The following is a 19412-nucleotide window of genomic DNA, read 5'->3' on the forward strand; positions in this document are numbered from 1 at the left end:
GTTGCTTAAGTTGATTTTTATATAATGTGGAGGGTGAGAGAAAATCTTGAGAAAGGAAAGAATCCTGAAAATCTAAACAGTGATGATGGGATAAGATGGATGGAATGTAAAATCCCTTTTATATATTTAACTAATGATAACTAAAAAGCTAGTCTGGAGTCTGGAACAAGTTATTGATTTTTCATGTTCCATCCAGAAACATTGTTTTACAAGTGCTACGTTTGAGGCAATCAGGTATAGAACAAATTTAGAATCTTATATGTGGTCCAAAAACTATATTATCTTGAGAGATAAACTATCATAAATGGATATGATATAGAAATAAATTACTTGGAATTGGTTTATGTTTTGAGTTAATTTTTTACCTATCAAAACTGCACTAGAAAGCTTCCTTGTTATATTTTTTGTCATTAATTTGGTTGAGTGCATCAATATTAGATTTTATTATCAGAATAATATCTCCTGTTAGTTATTTTCCTTCCTTTCATACTTCTGGTAACTTGTGCTACTGTTCCATTTATATAAGCCCTTTGGTAATGTTCAGACAACAACACATATTGTTCAAGGCATAAATCTTGTTATTTTCTTTTATTGTAGGAATTATCCTCTTTTAATGGCAACATGGAAGGTTGCTCCGGCCCTTGCAGCAGGATGCACTGCTATACTAAAGCCTTCAGAGCTTTCATCTGTGTAAGAACATTCATTTATGAGGTATTAAGATACTTTTTAGAGTTTAGGAATATTCTTTGAAGAAAAACCTTTTATGTTTGTCCAGAACATGTTTGGAGTTGGCTTCTATATGCAAGGAAGTAGGGCTTCCTCCTGGGGTGCTGAACGTTATTACTGGGCTGGGTCGTGAAGCTGGTGCGCCATTGGCAGCACATCCAGATGTGGACAAGGTTTAGCATCTTTTGTCCAGTTTTCATCTTCCATTATTAGTGGATGGAGTTCTAATGCATTGTGTCACAAAAAGTGTTTCCTCCTTAATGATTGCCCTGAAGTTGTGGACACGATTCTTTTATTGTTGCATTTTCTGTCTTCAGCAACAATTATGTCTACTTACTTTTCCTCATTTTCTTCCTAAAGACTATTTTATATTTCTGTTTCTACCAGGTTGCATTTACTGGAAGTACTGCGACAGGTAGATCAGTCATGACTGCTGCAGCCCAAGTTATAAAGGTAAACAATACATTCAATTTTTCAAGCAATTGTAATTTTTTAAAATTTCTTTTGTTCATGTCTAACACCATGCAGACAAATTTGCATGTATTTGTGGCTTTTCTTCAGAGTTTTTTTTTTCTAAATTATATATATTCTATGCTCTAATAAACATAGAAAGGGGAGGAAAGAAAAAATAAATGATGTTCATGAAGTGTTTGAAGGTACAGAGAGATATATGGGAATCTAGTTTTTAATATGGGTTGAAGAGTTAATTCAATTGTTTGTTGTTTTGTCTCTGCCTGAGGTCCTAAGAAAAGGTTTGAAGAAAGTAGGACGATGTTACATGACATCAAGAAAATTGACCCACTTAAAAAATTATTTATTTGGACATAAATTATAATGTCCAGTAAAGGCTATATAGCTACAGTTACTGCAAAAGAGTGCAATTGTAAAAAGAAATAGCTGTGGCATCCATGGCATATCTAGTTAAGGAATTCAAATAAGGAAAATTAAAAGATTGGTCTGAACAAAAAACAATGCAATGTTGGGATGTCAAGATATGTAAAAGCAACAGAAATCAAGAAGTAGCATCTACAAGGATTTTAAATATGGTAGGGCTGTGCAATTTGATTATTGTTTGTACTATAGTTCTAAAACTTATCAAGCACTTGCAAGATACATACTTTGGTGAGAAACTTGCCCATTTATTCTTGGGTGAGTTTTGGTGAGTTCTAAATCAAAACTCAGGATGAGTAATTGTCAAGTTTGGAGGAGAAGCTCATGGACATGGTTTGCAGACAAAACATGACCTAGTTTCAGGAAAAAATGTGGTTCAACTATTTAAAGTGCTAAAAGATTCCCTTCTCATTCACACAATGATCATATTGCTTTGGTCTCTTCTTGTGGCAGTTCTAGGTGATTGTGGTTGCAAGATTTTGGATATTTTCAAACCTATTTCAGTTATATTTTTTGTTTTTCATATTTTCAAGGTTTTGTTTTAAATCTAGAAATTCTTCCAAGTATTTAGAAATGTTATTTTTTTAATGTGCATTCATGTTTTATATTGCATCCAAATTTATCTATGCTATATAGGTTTCTTTAGCAATTGCTTTTTTTTTTTATGTTATTCAATACTATTGTTTGCAAGTTGTAGCAAACTGTTTTTTGATTTTTTTTCAATCTAGGGTTTACACTTTGTATCCGATGGCATCTAAGAAGTGGATCAAAGTCATTTGCAATAGGGATGCCACTTGGAACCATGAGACAATAGGACCAATCTTGGATCGTTTATCCACAACTATTGTGGATTGAAGCTAAGTGGAGACATCAATCACCTCAAATCCTATCTTATATATATTGCTAGGTGCAATGTCAAATTGTGTCCAAACATTGAGTTGGAGATTGTATGGGAGGCAAAGATGGCCCTTGCTTTGATAGAGCAATAAAAATTGGAGAAGATGAGGACAACTACAAGCAGTTTAAAAATGACGACTCCTAACATGGCACGAGAATTAGAGGCAGATGCAAATATAGAGATTGTGTGCTCCTCTCACAGTCCACAAAATTTGTAGGACATCCATTTCATCAAGTTTCAATTGAAGGCTGTAACAATGATTTTTTGTTCTATGAAATATGCTCGCTTCACAACCTTCACTTAGAGGCTCATGGAACAAGGAGAATTATGATAAAACAACCATAATTTGTGCAAATTTTGGGTGCTACAACCACCTTTTATTGAATGTGGCAAGAAGCCCTTATCGAGAGAATTTGGTCATAACCTTGAACATTGTAGGGAAAGGGTTCAAGACATAGTCCACATGGCTTAAGTGGGTTGTTGCTCTAGAAAGTAGTGGCAAATTCAAAGATGATTGTGGAAGAGAAAAAGGAATAATATACTTAATTTTTAGATGTAATATCCCAGTAATTTTTTTTTGATTTTTAACAATAAGCGACACAAGCAATCACCACAACCCGTTAAGGTTAGAGAAATAAACCAAACTGCTGAAAGGGAACCCTTCCACCTTTTGTTCACCGAGAGCCCAGTCTGGGAGGGTGAGAGCATATAGTGTTCCGGGGATCGTTAGCAACAATAATCAAACTGAAAATTACAATATCTGGGCGGCAAGCCAGCCCCTTCTGCTTATCCAGCAGGATAGAAACCAAACTCTTGGCGGTAAACCGACCAAGGGAAATGACAAGAACTGAAACTCAATCACTCTACCGTGTTTTTCAGCGGGAGGACATTACATTAAGCTATCACTCTACCGTATATTTCAGCGGGAGGACCATTGTATTGAACTTATCACTCGACCACTTATTCAGTGGGAGGACTGAGTACAAAAACTGAATTACAAAACTTAGAAGGTGGCAAGCCAGCCTCTTCCACTTATGCAGTGGGGATTACAAATAATATCAGAAAGAAGGGATGATCAGTACTACTGAAACAACCTTACAAAATAGAGATAAGATGAGAGGAGTAATTGCAGATTTTACAAGAAGAATGTAATTTTCTGTTAAACTAATCTGCAGGCTGAAAGTACAATTTCAGCAGCCTATGGAAACATCAAAATACTCATAACTCACTCATTTTTCACACGAATCAATTCAAATCAATCCCAATCCCCCAATATAACTCTAACAACAACATCCCAACCAAATTACAACCCAAATAGACCACTAATCATTTGGCACGCATCCCAAGGCAAATGCAAAAACCCACTCTATACCTGGGAAGTTCGATTTTGTCTAATAAATTCATTGCTCATTTAAAATGGTTAAAAACTCACACATTGTATCGCCATGGCTAGGAAGGAAGGATGAGCCGGTACCCAGAATGATGGAGTCGCCTGGTTAAGAGGTGTGAGCAAAATTCACTTTCAGCAGTCCCACGACCAGCAACCAGAAACACTCAAATCCAACATAGAACACTCCATAATCTACAACTCATTCACCAATCAGCAATGGGAACACAAAGACACAGCTAGGTACTATCTTGCAAGTACGAAATTGAGACTCAGCTAGGAAGCCAACTTCGAAGCTCAGATTTTCAGTAGCCAAACCGATAGCATAACGATGCAATTTTCAAAGATGGGGAAATGGGAGGCCAAGTCTCATATTTATAACTCCACACACCTCAAACCCAAATGCCATTTCCTACAATTTCAACGCGGCGCCATTTCCCACAAGTCAAACCTCATGCCTATGGCAAGGACCCACGTTACACTTTGGCAAATTTTAGAGATAAGTTAATAAAAAATAATATCTTTCTCAATATTTTGATATCTCTTTAATAAACATGAAATTCGCCAAGAACTTAGGAAAAATAGGCATTAATCCCAATTTTTAATAAATCAGTCGTCAATAATCAGATTAATTAAATATTAAACCTTAGGATAAGGAATTAATATTCAATTATTTCGCATATGACTCCCGTACTGATTATTAACACTATTGAGTCAGGACGACCACCAAAACTGCTGCAGAATCAGAACCCTGTCTACTGCCAAAAATAGAATTGTGCCACACTGCCACTTACTAAAAATAGCAAGTCAAGAACTAATGCTCAGAAAAGCATGATCATCGCGTCCAGAGGCAAAACATGGAGAGTTCAGTAGTACAGTGACACCAGAATGGCCATTCCCTGACTTACTAAAAATAGTAAGTCCTCGTTTCATCAATGCTAGACCCTCATTCTTCATTCCACCTAGCCTACGGGTCTCAGGAATAGGCTAATGGATCACTGAAAGAGCATCAATGAGAAGGGGACATTACAGTCCACCCTCCCCAAAATTGGTTGTCGTCAAGCAACTGTAAGACTGGATGCAATAAAATCTCCTCATTTTCCCACGTAGCATCCTCTGCTGGTAGATTCTTCCATTTGATCAAGTATTCCCTGATCACTCTTCTCCTCAAAGTTCGTTCCCTAAATTCAAGGATAGCTTCTGGAACCAAAACCAACTCTCCCTCCTCATCAAGCGGAGGTAACTCAGTTGAAGCAACAACATTATGTCCCAGAGCCTTCTTAAGGCGAGACACATGAAATACATTATGGATCTTGTTGCTTGCTGGTAATTCCAACTCATAAGCCACTTCTCCAACCCTTCTGCTGACTCTGAAAGGCCCATAGAATCGAGGCTTCAATTTCTCAACCCCACTCTTCTTGAGAGTAGACTGTCTGTAGGGCTGGAGCCTCAAATAAACCATGTCGCCCACCTCAAAGGTGCGCTCAATACGCTGCTGATCAGCATATAACTTCTGCTGATTCTGTGCATGCTGGAGATTGTCCCTCAAAATCCTCAGAATATCTTGACTTTGCTGCATCATATCCTTTGCCTGAGGGGTTCTGCTATCACCAAATACCAAGTCTGCGAAGCTAGGAGCTTCATAACCATATAGTGCCATGAATGGTGACATCCGAATGGACATGTGATAGGAGGAATTGTAACAATATTCCCCTAGGTGAAGCCATCTCACCCAAGTATTCTGTTGCTCCGAGACATAGTTTCCAAGATAACCTTCCAACCACTTATTCACTATCTCGATCTGCCCATCAGTTTGAGGGTGATAACTGGTGCTTGGAGTGAGCACAGTACCACACAATCTGAAAATCTCCTGCCAAAAAGCACTTAGGAACTTGCTGTCCCTATCACTCACAATGTTCTTCGGTAAACCATGCAATCTGAACACCTCCCGGAAGAACACTTCAGCAACTTGTGCTGCTGTAAAAGAGTTGGTGATGGCGAAGAATGAGCAAACTTTGTAAGTCTGTCCACCACCACATAGATACTATCCTTCCCTTGAGCCCGGGGCAACCCCGTGATGAAATCCATGGAAATACTTTCCCATTTTTGATCGGGAATAGGCAAGGGTTGTAACAAACCAGCTAGTAGAGTGTGCTCATCTTTGTTCCTCTGACATGTATGACACTCCTTAAAGTACTTCAAAACATCATTTTTAAGCCCCTTCCAAGAGAATCTCTTTCGGATCTGCTTGTATGTTTTGAAATAACCTTGGTGACCAGCAAGGGGGATGTCATGGAAAGTCTTCAAAATCTTCTCTTTTAACTTAGATTCAGGTACTCTGAAGATTCTTCCCTTGTACAGTATCAATCCCTCAACCAATTTGTACCTTTCATCGTGAAAAGTACCTTCTTTAAGGCTGATTGCAAATTGATTTTTGGCATAATCAGCAAACAATAACTCCCTCCAATCAGCAGTAAGTTCGCAAAGTGAGCTCAAATGGGGTCTTCTGGATAAGGCATCTGCCACCATATTGTTTTTTCCCTTAACATACTCAATATCGAAGTCGTAAGCCTATAGCTTACTCACCCATTTCTATTGTCTCTCATTCAGATCCTTCTGATGCATGAAGTGTTTAAGACTATTGTGATCAGTCTTAACAATGAATTTACTCCCCACCAGATACTGTCTGAACTTTGCAAGGGAATGCATTATGGCAAGCATTTCCTTGTCATAAATGGAATACAGTCGCTCAGGACCTCTCAACTTTCTGCTCTCAAAGACTATAGGATGCTTATCCTGCATGAGGACCGCACCAACACCTTCTCCAAATGCATCACATTGTAGCTCAAATGGCTTGGTGAAATCAGACAATGCTATAACAGGGCAGAAACTCATGATCCCTTTGAACTGCTCAAATGTTGTTTGTGCCTTTTCAGACCATTCAAAAGCTCCTTTCTTGGTAAGATCTGTAAGGGGGGCAGCCAACTGAGAATATCCCTTCACAAACCTCCGATAGAATCCACACAATCCCAAAAATCCCCTCAAATGTGTTATGTTTTTGGGAGTAGGCCAATCAATGATGGCTCTAATCTTTTCAGGGTCCACCTTCACACCACTCGCATTGATAATGTGACCGAGGTAGAGCAACTCTTCCATCCCAAACTCACATTTGGACTCCTTGGCAAACAGGGATTCAGATTCTAGTATGCCCAACACTTCATCCAACTGCTGTAAATGTTCTTTCCAAGATTTGTTGAATATTAGGATGTCATCAAAAAATATCAAAACAAACTTCCTTAACCGTTCTTGGAAGATCTGTTCATGCATGACTGGAATGTAGCAGGAGCATTAGTCAAACCAAAGGGCATGACTAGGAACTTAAAATGCCCAAAGTGGCATCTGAAAGCAGTCTTCTCCACATCTGAAGCTCTCATTCTAATCTGATGGTACCCCGATCTGAGGTCAATCTTGGAAAAGAACACTGCCCCATGTAGCTCGTCAATGAGCTCATCAATTCTCGGAATAGGATACTGATTCTTGATGGTTTTGTGATTCAGGGCTCTGTAATCCACACACATGCGCATGGTCCCATCCTTCTTTCTCACCAAAACAACAGCCGAAGCAAAGGGGCTTTTGCTAGGCCGGATGTAACCCATGTCAAGCAATTCCTGAATTGCTTTCTCAATCTCATCTTTCTGCTTCTTAGGATAGCGGTAAGGAGTAGTCATGACTGACTTAGCTCCTTCTTCAAGCTCAATAATGTGTTCGGCACCTCTTTCAGGAGGTCTGCCAAGAGGTGTGTTTTTGAACACCTTGCTTCTCTTAGTTATCAAAGCTTGAATGTCTTTAGGATAATTTCTGTGCTCTTGTTGTGGTTCTGAAGGCATTACCATGATCTTGCTCCTATCCTTGACCATTGCTGAAATATCTGAAGAATAGCTGCCCTTATCCACCAATGGATTGGAAGGCATTATCAAACATTCGGCTGCCCACTCCACCTGATTATGGCAGATCAACCTTTCCATTCTTTTCAAGGATACAACTTTAAGTCCCCCATGCGACATTCCTCTCAAAACCACCTTCTTCCCTTCAGACGTGAATTTCAGCTCCATGGTTTGTAGGTTTAGTGTGATCTCACCAAGAGATCTCAGCCATTGAATCCCGATGACTGCATCATCGGTCCCTCCAATGCTTACCACAAAGAAATCATCTATGATTTCATGATTTCCCAACTTCAAAGACATGTTGGAAATCATTCTGTTACAGGATATAGTGGAGCCATTTGCTACCATGACTTTGAAGCCCTCAACTTTCTTTGCCACTAGTCCCTTTTTTGCAACAACCCTTTCATCAATGAAGTTGTGTGTTGCACCTGTGTCAATGAGAGCTATGACACGATGCTCTCCAATCACACCCCGAGCTCTGAAAGACTCATTTTTGTGAATGCTCGAGAGTTGAGCAAACACTCCTCTATCTTCTGACCCAAATTCAGGCCCTTCAAGAGCCTCTTCATACTCGCTGTCCTCAACTTCAGTTTGCTGTTCTGAAATTTCAGAATTTGATCCATCTTCTGAATAGTATTCCATCTGATGCAAATTCCCTTTTCCATGGCACCTATGTCCGGGAACCCAAGGTTCTCTGCAAGAATAACATAGGTTCTTTCTCCGGAGCTCTTGACGAAGCCCATCATCCATATGCGGAGAGAACTTCTTGGTCTAATTCGTAAACTTCTTCTTGTCCTTTCTGAAAGGGAAAGGCTTAGACTGAATTTTACTCTTTGGGGCAGCCAACTCCATACTTCTAGATTTTTTAATAGCTTCTGCCAAGGTGGGCGGATCAAAAGCTTTGACCCATCCTCTCAATGGTTCTTCAAGTCCTTCAGTGAAAAGGACAACCAATCACTTCTTTGAGATGCTACTCACCATGACTGACAAGTTTTGGAATTCAGTCACGTAAGTGTCCAATGACCCTTGCTGCCTTAGTTGTGCAAGTTCTCTAAACTTCACCTCTGGATCCCTGGTGTCAAATCTCTTAATTAGCTTGTTGGTGAAATCAGTGTAGGTGGTGACTAAGTTGTTACCAAGGGTGACCAATGCATGGTACCACCATTCGTGGGCCACTCCATCCAAGTGCAAGGTAGCAAACTTGATGGTGTCCTTCTCCGACATCGGTTTCAAGGACAAGTAATTGTCCAACTTCTGTACCCATGCTCTAGCTGTACTCTTAGCGCTTCCATCGAAGTGTGCTAAGGTTACTCTTCCAAGAGCTTGCTGGAAATCTCTTGGGGCAGCAGACTTGTAGTCATTCCTCCTTCCTCTTTTCATTTTCTGATTCATGAATTGATCCAAAGTTAGGATATCTCGGATCTCACCGGGAAGGGAAGCATACTCCATGTAGTTGTTTCTTATCTCATCAGCTGTGGGTATCTCTGTTTCAGCTTGTTGTACTTCTTTTGACAAAAAGACAGGCTGTAAAGGCCTTGGGGCTGAACCTCCATTGTTACTTCCGTTGTTACTCCCGTTCGTATTGCCCACAGGAGCGTTGGAAGTGCTAGCTTCCAGACCATTGTTGGGTTGATTAGGGGTCCCAACAACGTTCTGGTTAAGCTTGGCCAGCAGTAGGGACATCATGTCCATCATGGCAGCAAATTGCCTCTCTGCCTTCTTATCAGGTGCTTCATCCGGGTCTGTGGTCCTATCTGCCATTGAATCCACTGAATCTGAAATATCTATGTCCTTTCCTTTGTTTCTCAGTACCTCTGAAAAAGTATCCTCTTCCGGCACTATCGGAACCTGAAACTGCTGTCTCTTCTACTCTCTGTTGTAGTATCTGACGTCTCTGTCACTCATGGAGACTTCTGAACCCACTGACTCTCACAGGCTTGCAGGAAAACTAGCTCTGATACCACTGTAATATCCCAGTAATTTTTTTTTGATTTTTAACAATAAGCGACACAAGCAATCACCACAACCCGTTAAGGTTAGAGAAATAAACCAAACCGCTGAAAGGGAACCCTTCCACCTTTTGTTCACTGAGAGCCCAGTCTGGGAGGGTGAGAGCATACAGTGTTCCGGGGATCGTTAGCAACAATAATCAAACTAAAAATTACAATATCTAGGTGGCAAGCCAGCCCCTTCTGCTTATCCAGCAGGATAGAAACGAAACTCTTGGCGGTAAACCGACCAAGGGAAAATGACAAGAAACTCAATCACTCTACCGCGTTTTTCAGTGGGAGGACATTACATTAAGCTATCACTCTACCGCATATTTCAGCGGGAGGACCATTGTATTGAACTTATCACTCGACCACTTATTCAGTGGGAGGACAGAGTACAAAAACTGAATTACAAAACTTAGAAGGCGGCAAGCCAGCCTCTTCCACTTATGTAGTGGGGATTACAAATAATATCAAAAAGAAGGGATGATCAGTACTACTGAAACAACCTTACAAAATATAGATAAGATGAGAGGAGTAATTGCAGATTTTACAACAAGACTGTAATTTTCTGTTACAACTAATCTGCAAGCTGAAAGTACAATTTCAGCAGCCTATGGAAACATCAAAATACTCGTAACTCACTCATTTTTCATCCGAATCAATTCAAATCAATCCCAATCCCCCAATATAACTCTAACAACAACATCCCAACCAAATTACAACCCAAATAGACCACTAATCATTTGGCACGCATCCCAAGGCAAAGGCAAAAACCCACGCTATACTTGGGAAGTTTGATTTTGTCTAATAAATTCATTGCTCATTTAAAAGGGTTAAAAACTCACACATTGTATCGCCATGGCTAGGAAGGAAGGATGAGCTGGTACCTAGAATGATGGAGTCGCCTAGTTAAGAGGTGTGAGCAAAATTCACTTTCAGCAGTCTCGCGACCAGCAACCAGAAACACTCAAATCCAACATAGAACACTCCATAATTTGCAACTCATTCACCAATCAGCATTGGGAACACAAAGACACAACTAGGTACTATCTTGCAAGTACGAAACTGAGAATCGGCTAGGAAGCCAACTTCGAAGCTCAGCTTTTCAGTAGCCAAACCGGCAGCATAACGATGCAATTTTCAAAGATGGGGAAATGGGAGCCCAAGTCTCATATTTATAACTCCACACACCTCAAACCCAAATGCCATTTCCTTCAATTTCAACGCTTTTCATTTGCATTTCGCTCCACTACATGTAGACCCCAAGAGTGGCGCCATTTCCCACAAGTCAAACCTCACGCCTAAGGCAAGGACCCACGTTACACTTTGGCAAATTTTAGAGATAAGTTAATAAAAAATAATATCTTTCTCAATATTTCGATCTCTTTAATAAACATGAAATTCGCCAAGAACTTAGGAAAAATAGGCATTAATCCCAATTTTTAATAAATCAGTCGTCAATAATCAGATTAATTAAATATTAAACCTTAGGATAAGGAATTAATATTTAATTATTTCACATATGACTCCCGTACTGATTATTAACACTATTGAGTCAGGACGACCACCAAAACTGCTGCAGAATCAGAACCCTGTCTACTGCCAAAAATAGAATTGTGCCACACTGCCACTTACTAAAAATAGCAAGTCAAGAACTAATGCTCAGAAAAGCATGATCATTGCGTCCAGAGGCAAAACATGGAGAGCTCAGTAGTACAGTAACACCAGAATGGCCATTCCCTGACTTACTAAAAATAGTAAGTCCTCGTTTCATCAATGCTAGACCCTCATTCTTCATTCCACCTAGCCTACGGGTCTCAGGAATAGGCTAATGGACCACTGAAAGAGCATCAATGAGAAGGGGACATTACATTAGATGGGTGGATAGATATAAGGAATCAAACACTTATTCAACTTTTAATGGCTTCAAATGGTTATATGGTGAACTTTAGGTCCGTTGATGCCTCTAACAATGCAGAGAATGTTGAGAGTTTGAGTTGAATATTGAAGGAGATTGTCTTAGAGGTTTGTATGCACAACGTGGTCCAATTTGTGACTAATAATGCAACAATGTATGTGGTGGTAGTGAGACTATTGGAGGAGAGGCATCTAACACTTTTTTGGTGTCCTTGTGCTCTTCATTACCTTGATTCTTTGTTGGAGGACATAGGTAAATTTTATTGGTAGAAGTATGAGGTGGAAGATGCAAGGAAGATCACCAAATGGATTTATAATCATCCATGGGTGCTTAGCTTGATGAGAGAGCACAGTAGTGGAAAGGCATTTTCACAAATAGGTACTATAGTTTGTGGCTAACCTAACGCTTTTTAGAGCATTTTTCATGAACACATTTGAAGTAGATGTTTGTGAGCCAAAAATGGTGGGATTCTTTTTATTTGAAGAAGATAGATGAAGAAGGGGTTGCAAAGACAATTTTTGATGAATTATTTGTGAAGAAAGCTAATGAGCTCATCAGGGTAATGTTAGATTTATTGTTATTGATGTCAAAGAAGAAACATAAGGTGTTATTGCTGAAGCAAATTGAAGGCCTCCAAGGATACAATTTACATTAACAAGGAAGTATTTGAAGATCACAAAGCAAATACTGTGAGGTGGAGGAGTGGGTGGGGTGAATCAGTATTTGCAAATTTTGAATAAATTTCATACTTTAACACAGAAAATTATCATAAAAGAAAGCATGAAGACGGACACACAGAATTTATCGCGTGGAAAACCCTTTCGGGTAAAAAACCATGGTTCATAATATTTTTCAAAGCCTAGAATGGGCACCAACCCAGATTACATAAGAGAGCACCAACTCTCAAAAAAAGCTCCTATCCCTAAACACCTGAAGCACCAACTCCAGCTAGACGAGTCACCAACCTCAAATACAAATAATTGTTAGGAACTAAAAACCAGAACACAATGTCAGACTTTTCCTCTAACATTCAAACAGCTCAACCAACATAGAGATATTGCTGTACTTCAGAAAATATGAGCTCATGAACTCTGAGAGTGATTCAATAGTACCATCCAGTTCACACCCAACACTTTGACACCGTTCCTTAAATAACTTATACACCGTATAAATGCTTTTTATTCAGCTCTGCAGTCATCTTGACCTCTCTGTGAAGTGAATGTGCACAGTAGTCTTAACATGTATTTTTCACTGACCAGAGATATATCGAAAACTCCATACAATAAAACAAAGTGTCCTCCACTAATCACGTTGCCTCACAGAACAAGGTGCACACTCAGAAAATTAAAAAAAACTTCCGTTAAGGAATAGAAGACTATATATTCTTGTTTCAAGTTCCCTGCAAATATTATCGTATAACCTCTCACATCCTGCAGAGCACCATAAATGCATGTTGGCCACAATACCACCATTCAAAGCCAGTATCCATAAAAAACGGCTCAGAATAACTCAGAACAATATGCCACTAAAATTCACGAACTCAATTTTTAACAGAGAATAAATTCCAATAGTCTGCAATTACACGAAGACATTCACAGCCTTAAGACTTCAATACACCACGATCCCATTCACATTAAAAAAATGAGTTCGAATCTTTTGAACCTGCTGCCACAAGCATAACCATGTCCAAAAAAACAAAACGCACAGCCTATTTAAATGAAGGCCCGACCTTATAAAAAAAAACATTAATCGCTTTGAATGCTGCCGAAAATAACAGAGGCACGACTCTTGGAGAATAATGAATATCGGCATCTGGAATTAATATCCCAACAAAAGCGTAGCCACCAGAAAAAATTAAACAGTCCATAAACTTTAGTATAATATTATAAAAAGCGTTTCCAGCTGACAGAAAGAGAACGCCCAGAAAAAAAAGTAACGGCTCCAGAAGACAGGCCCATAAAGAAATCAAAGACAAAAACTGAAGATATAAATGAAATCAGAAGAGCACTAGAAAGCATGATGGCGCACATAGTAATATCCATAAAAAAATTACTCCCACAACTTTCTTCCACTATCAACACCCAGCTTGCAGTCGCCAAAGTCTGACTTATTAAAGTCAATTCCCAAAAAAATTCAGAATAAAAAGATTCGAATAAGAAAACTGAAGCTTGACATGCCACTTAAATTACATAACACCTGCCTTAAAAGGTTCATTTTTTTATTTAAAAGGTTCATTTCCTTTGAATAAAAAATTCAAATATTGATGAAAGAAATGGGCCCCACCAGACATAAGATTTGATTATGTGGCTAATTGGACTGAGCAGCTGATATATTTGACAAGTAAGCACTATGCTGACTAGAGAAGATTTACACACACAAGCAGCTCCAACATACACACAGATAGCTTCAGAATTTGACATCAATGACAAATATCTCAATAGTATTAATCAAAGAAATGGGACTCGGACTCGGCAACGCCGACTTGGACTCGGACTCGGGACTCGGCGTCAGACTCGGCTCCAGACTCGACTGGACTTAGGAAAGTGAAAAACTCAAGAAATTTAGAGATTTTTAAATATTTAAAACTTGTTTCAGACACCCTTTATTGAATACACCTTAAAGACACAATAACATCATCAAACTCGACTCATTTGATTACATACACAAGTATACATCAATCACATAAGCATAAACGCAAATTGTAGCTGAAGAAAATAACAAACATAGATATATAAATATTGTCAAATGTATACAATATTACAAAACTCATGGAATAAAAAATCCATGTCATCATATGATCATCATCAAATGTTTCATACAAATACCAAAGGTAAATACAACTACAAGCCTATGGCTCAGAGGAGCCTGCACCCTCCGGCCCCGGTCCCCTGCGAAGGCGTCTAAGGTAGGTCCTAGATGATTCGACAGCCATAGCCGCTCCCCGTGACACCATGCCATGCTCACCAACATCAGGAACATCCGTGTCACTATCTGCCTCTGAATCTCTTGTTTGTGCTCGTGCTCTCCGCTCCTCCTCTGCCATGGCTATAGTCTCAACCTCTATATCTACCTGGTCGATCCAATCAGTGTCAGACTTGGAGGTTAAATTTTCCCTACTTCTATCCACGTAGTTTCCCCCCATATTTTTCGACGGGGGTTTGGGGGCAGCGCCCCTTGCGCGCTCCCTGTCGCGATACAAGGCGGGGTCGAGGGGCAGCGCCTTGCGAGGCCAAAAAAACTTATTATTTAATAAAGGCGTTGGGTGTTATTTTTCTATTGGTTGACATGTTGTAACCCTAATTTTTCTCATTCTCAGGCGGAGGTTGTAGTGAACAAAGACTATCTACCCTTCAAAAAAACTTTTTAAAATGTTTTTTTTGTCATTTTACTAACCCAGCCAGTAGCCGAGTCTGGGGCTCGGGACTTGCCGAGTTTGGCAAGTTTGAGCCAAACTCGCCAACTCGGTTACTCGCCAGACTCGGACGAGTCCGAGTTCGAGTCCCTAGGACTCGCCGAGCATGACTCTGATGTGCGAATCGCACACCCATCCCCGTCTTGGACAGGGACCCCCCAGTTTGTGCCTTTTTGTCCTTGCGGAAGAGGAAGGGGATATGAAGGGTCAAGTTGGTGAGTGATGGAGTCTGGAATGTCATCTTGATCTTCAAATGCCCTGAAATTTGGCTAAGTCTAGAATGTCCAGATCCTGAAATTTGGCCAAGTCTGGAATGTCCTGATCCTGAAATTTGACTAAGTCTGGAAAACTGAGGAATCCTCCAAAAACTAGAATTTGCAATATAACTCCTGGAGGTCCGAAACCACTCTCAAACATCCTGACAGTATATATGGAATATAACTTAAAGTATAAGTGACATCACTTATACTTAAATGTTATATTCCATAAAATGATCCTTCGACGAGATCTTGACAAACTCGCCCAAGTGCCCAAGCTCGCACTTCTTGAGGAAAATGTTTAAAATCGCCAAAACAGGCCTAAGGGCCTAATTTCAGACCCTGGGGCTAAATTTCAAAATTCGCAAAAGTTTGAAAAAAAACTCAAAAGCTCCGAAATTTGCAAAAATGGGCTAAAGGTCCGAAGTTTTTTAAAAAAGTTGCAAAAATGCCCATAAGGTTCGAAAAAGTGAAAAGTTGCAAAAACTGGCTAGAGGTCCGAAATTCACTTAAGTTGCCAAAAGGTGGTTTAGGTCCGAATTTCACTTAAAATGCCCAATTTCGGACCCCGGGGCAAAAACTGGAAAAAGTGAAAAGTTGCCAAAAGGTGGTTTAGGTCCGAATTTCACTTAAAATGCCCAATTTCGGACCCTGGGGCAAAAACTGGAAAAAGTGAAAAGTTGCCAAAAGGTGGTTTAGGTCTGAATTTCACTTAAATGCCCAATTTCGGACCCTGGGGCCGAAATTCAAAGTTGTGCAAATTTGCAAAAGGTGGGCTTAGGTCTGAAAATGCATCCAAGTTCGCTAAAATTCAAAAAACTCCAAAATTTGCAAAACGTGTTTATAGGTCCGAAGTTTTACGAAAGGCATTTAGGTCCGAAAACTTTTCTGACTTGCAAAAAATGCTAAATGCTCCGAAATTTGCAAAACTCACCAGAAGGTCCGAAGATGATAAAGTTGCAAAAAAGTTTGAACACTCCGAAATTTGCAAAAGATAGGTTTAGGTCCGAAAATGCTTAAAAGGTTTGTAAGAAACCCCAAGAGCTCCGAATTTCGTCCAAAACATCAATTTCGGACCATGGGGCCAAAATTTAATATTTGGAAGAGTTGCAATGTAATATCCCTTGGCTAATCTGACCCTGTTTCGCTTATTTGAACCCCAAGGAATATTGTCAAACACTTGGCATACAATGTTTGAAGCCGCTGTAGTGAATTCTTTATTTGTCTTCTTTGGGTTTGTAGGCTGCAAATGAAGTTATGGAAAGCTTCTAACAATGCAAAGTTGTTATAGAAATGATATACTAGCTGTTTTAGACCTTTACACACACATGTAATGACTGAAATTAACTAGTACAGCTAGTTGACATTAAGACAAACACTTGTCATGCATCCCAATGTATACCTACAGCCATTAGGCATTTAAGCAAACAATTGGCATGAAAGCTAAGTGGCTGATCAATGTTGAATGTTACCATGAATGTGGAATATGCAACTTATATCTCCATTAAACATATGCAACCTCCAAGTATTTCATGATATAATCATAATAGAAAATGATGCAATGAAGTAATGATTTTCTAATACAATGACCATAGATAGAAAACCTGGAATTTCAATGGCTGCCTTGATATATTGGTTTGATTCTCCTCATATGCAAAGCCCTTGTCAAATATATATAGCTGTTCACCTTTCTAAATCCCCTTCTATAGAATTCAAACTACTGAAGCGCACTGTTCATGCGCACTGTTCACGGCACTGTAGCGCACTGTAGTCTCTTTCAATCTGTAAACAAACTCTGAAATAAACCCTCCAATCAGCTCAATATTGACTTCTGAATGAAGCCAACTCTCACAAGCATAATCAGATGATATTGCACACCCACTATATGCTATTACAATGAAGAAGCCACGCTCTCCAATGCCGACAAGCCTTGAATCTTGCAGAAACCCTTGGTATTCTACACTTCAATGCTCCAGAGAAACTTCAATCAAAAACTCCAATCACATAATCAATCCCCCTTCTCTTCTTTTCAAAAGCCTTATATATATTTCCCATGAAGGTTTGATTTTCTCCAATAAGGCATTAAATCAATTAATGATAGTAAATGACATTTAATGATATAATATTTTCACTTTGTCATTTAATATTTCACCTTGGTAAAAGAGCCACAATTAATTAATTAAATGGTCCCCTTTAATGATACTTGGCCTCTTATTTAAGTTATAATATAAAATTATATTATAACTTAATAATATAAGCTCAAAACATTAATGTTTATTTAAACTAAATAAACATTAATATTAATATTCAACATTTTTGAACGCCGTCTGAACTGGGAGCTGACATGATGAAGCTGCATATGACCATACCCCCTTTACTAAAAATAGCAGGGGTCCATCTCTAACATCCCAAGACTTACTAAAAATAGGAAGTAGAGCAAATGATGTCCGAATGATGCCAAACGAAGACCAAACTGAAGCACTCTGAACACTGGAGATGATACCAATCCTCAAAAGACCCTCTATCCAACACATTAGCCTACGAGGCTCAGGATAATAGGCTAATCTCACAAAATCCAAGTCTGCTAAAATGGGGACATTACAGTCCGCCCCTCCTGAAATTGCTTGTCCCCAAGCAATATCGACTGCAAAGAAACTCCTCCACCTAGATCCCAAATGAAGACCTGTGTAATGTCCCTGGTATTACCAAGCAACTCCTGTAATGCCCACACCAAGGGCACAACTAACAAGACCTGCCAAACTAAATCAACCTCAACACCAGGTGTCACAAGAACATGAACATCAAGTGGAAGCAACTCTGAAAACTGACAATGTTTGCTTCCCAAAACAGGGAACATTAACCGGAACTCGGATGCACACAAAGGATCCCTCAACATACTCGCTAGTGTCCCACATAGTATACCTGGATTCCAAATCCAGGGTAGAAATCTGCCATGTAAACCTCCCTCAGACTTTCGCTGCTCAACACTGATCGCCACTTCACCATGCGAGATGTGGTGAAGCCAACCCATGAGACCTATCCAAACTGCAACACTAACTCTGTCATCACCTGGATCCTAGTGCAATCTATACACACATCCATCTGTACTGTGAAGATAGGAGTACCTGGAAACATCTGCTATGCAACATCTCTCCACAACCTCTGCTAAACCCTCATGGATGTGATATCCGACTAAACCATCACGCCCATTGTCACCATAGTCTCTCTGAAGCCATGTATCCAAAGATAGCCTCTGTGTCATAGGAGTAACAATCTCCACCGGATACACATCAACATGATGGGAAACTGAACACTGCTCGAGCAAGTAGCCACCAACAATCAATTGAGTCGGCTACTTGCAACTGCTAGTTCCATCTACTGAAAATGGTAACTCTCCATCCCACAATGGATGGTATAATCCTGAAGCCAATCCACATCGATGCATCATCAAGTCCTCCACGTGTGGATCAAAAGAAAAGTGATGAGCACTCCTCACTATGTAGTTGCGATAAAACGCTTCAACATCGGTCAAGGGCTCATCTCTAACAATACTGGAATCATGAGATGGCTCCAATCTCTGACCCCAAACACTTGATTGGGTAGGGGCTCTGGTAACCCTCTCTGCAAACCGAATCACAAAATCTCTATTAGGAAGCATTGTAGTCAGAGTATCAATAATTACTCCCACACCAAGCCTGATGGCGAGAGAACCTCAGATGAGAGTATCCTTGGTGGCTCCAAACGGACCCTCTCGAAACTCAGGACTCTCAAGAAGGTACTCAATAAATGAATCTGTGCAGTAAAAACAATATAAGGCTGAGTCAACCTTATCCTCTAAGACCTGCAGCTGATCACTCTGACTCTGAGAAACAACAAGCTGGCGTCCAAAATCAGCTGCATGGGATGAAGTAACAGATTTGCTTCCAGGAGAGGGAAACAAATCTACATGAGAGCCATACTCCCAACTAGATGACACTATGCGAGT

The 19412-nt window shown here is 39.8% G+C and overlaps 1 protein-coding gene across 1 annotated transcript in view; it reads left to right on the forward strand.

Annotated features, from left to right (window-relative positions):
• LOC131065597 (aminoaldehyde dehydrogenase 2, peroxisomal) overlaps window positions 1-19412 on the forward strand; it is a 133094-nt gene that overhangs the window by 60606 nt on the left and 53076 nt on the right. The window contains exons 5-7 of the mRNA XM_058000159.2: window positions 598-690; window positions 776-899; window positions 1114-1179. Coding sequence (XP_057856142.1) covers window positions 598-690; window positions 776-899; window positions 1114-1179 — 283 coding nt within the window. The remainder of the gene's footprint in view (window positions 1-597; window positions 691-775; window positions 900-1113; window positions 1180-19412) is intronic.

Source organism: Cryptomeria japonica, chromosome 7, assembly GCF_030272615.1.
Source record: "Cryptomeria japonica chromosome 7, Sugi_1.0, whole genome shotgun sequence".
In the NCBI taxonomy this organism is placed as follows: Eukaryota; Viridiplantae; Streptophyta; class Pinopsida; order Cupressales; family Cupressaceae; genus Cryptomeria; species Cryptomeria japonica.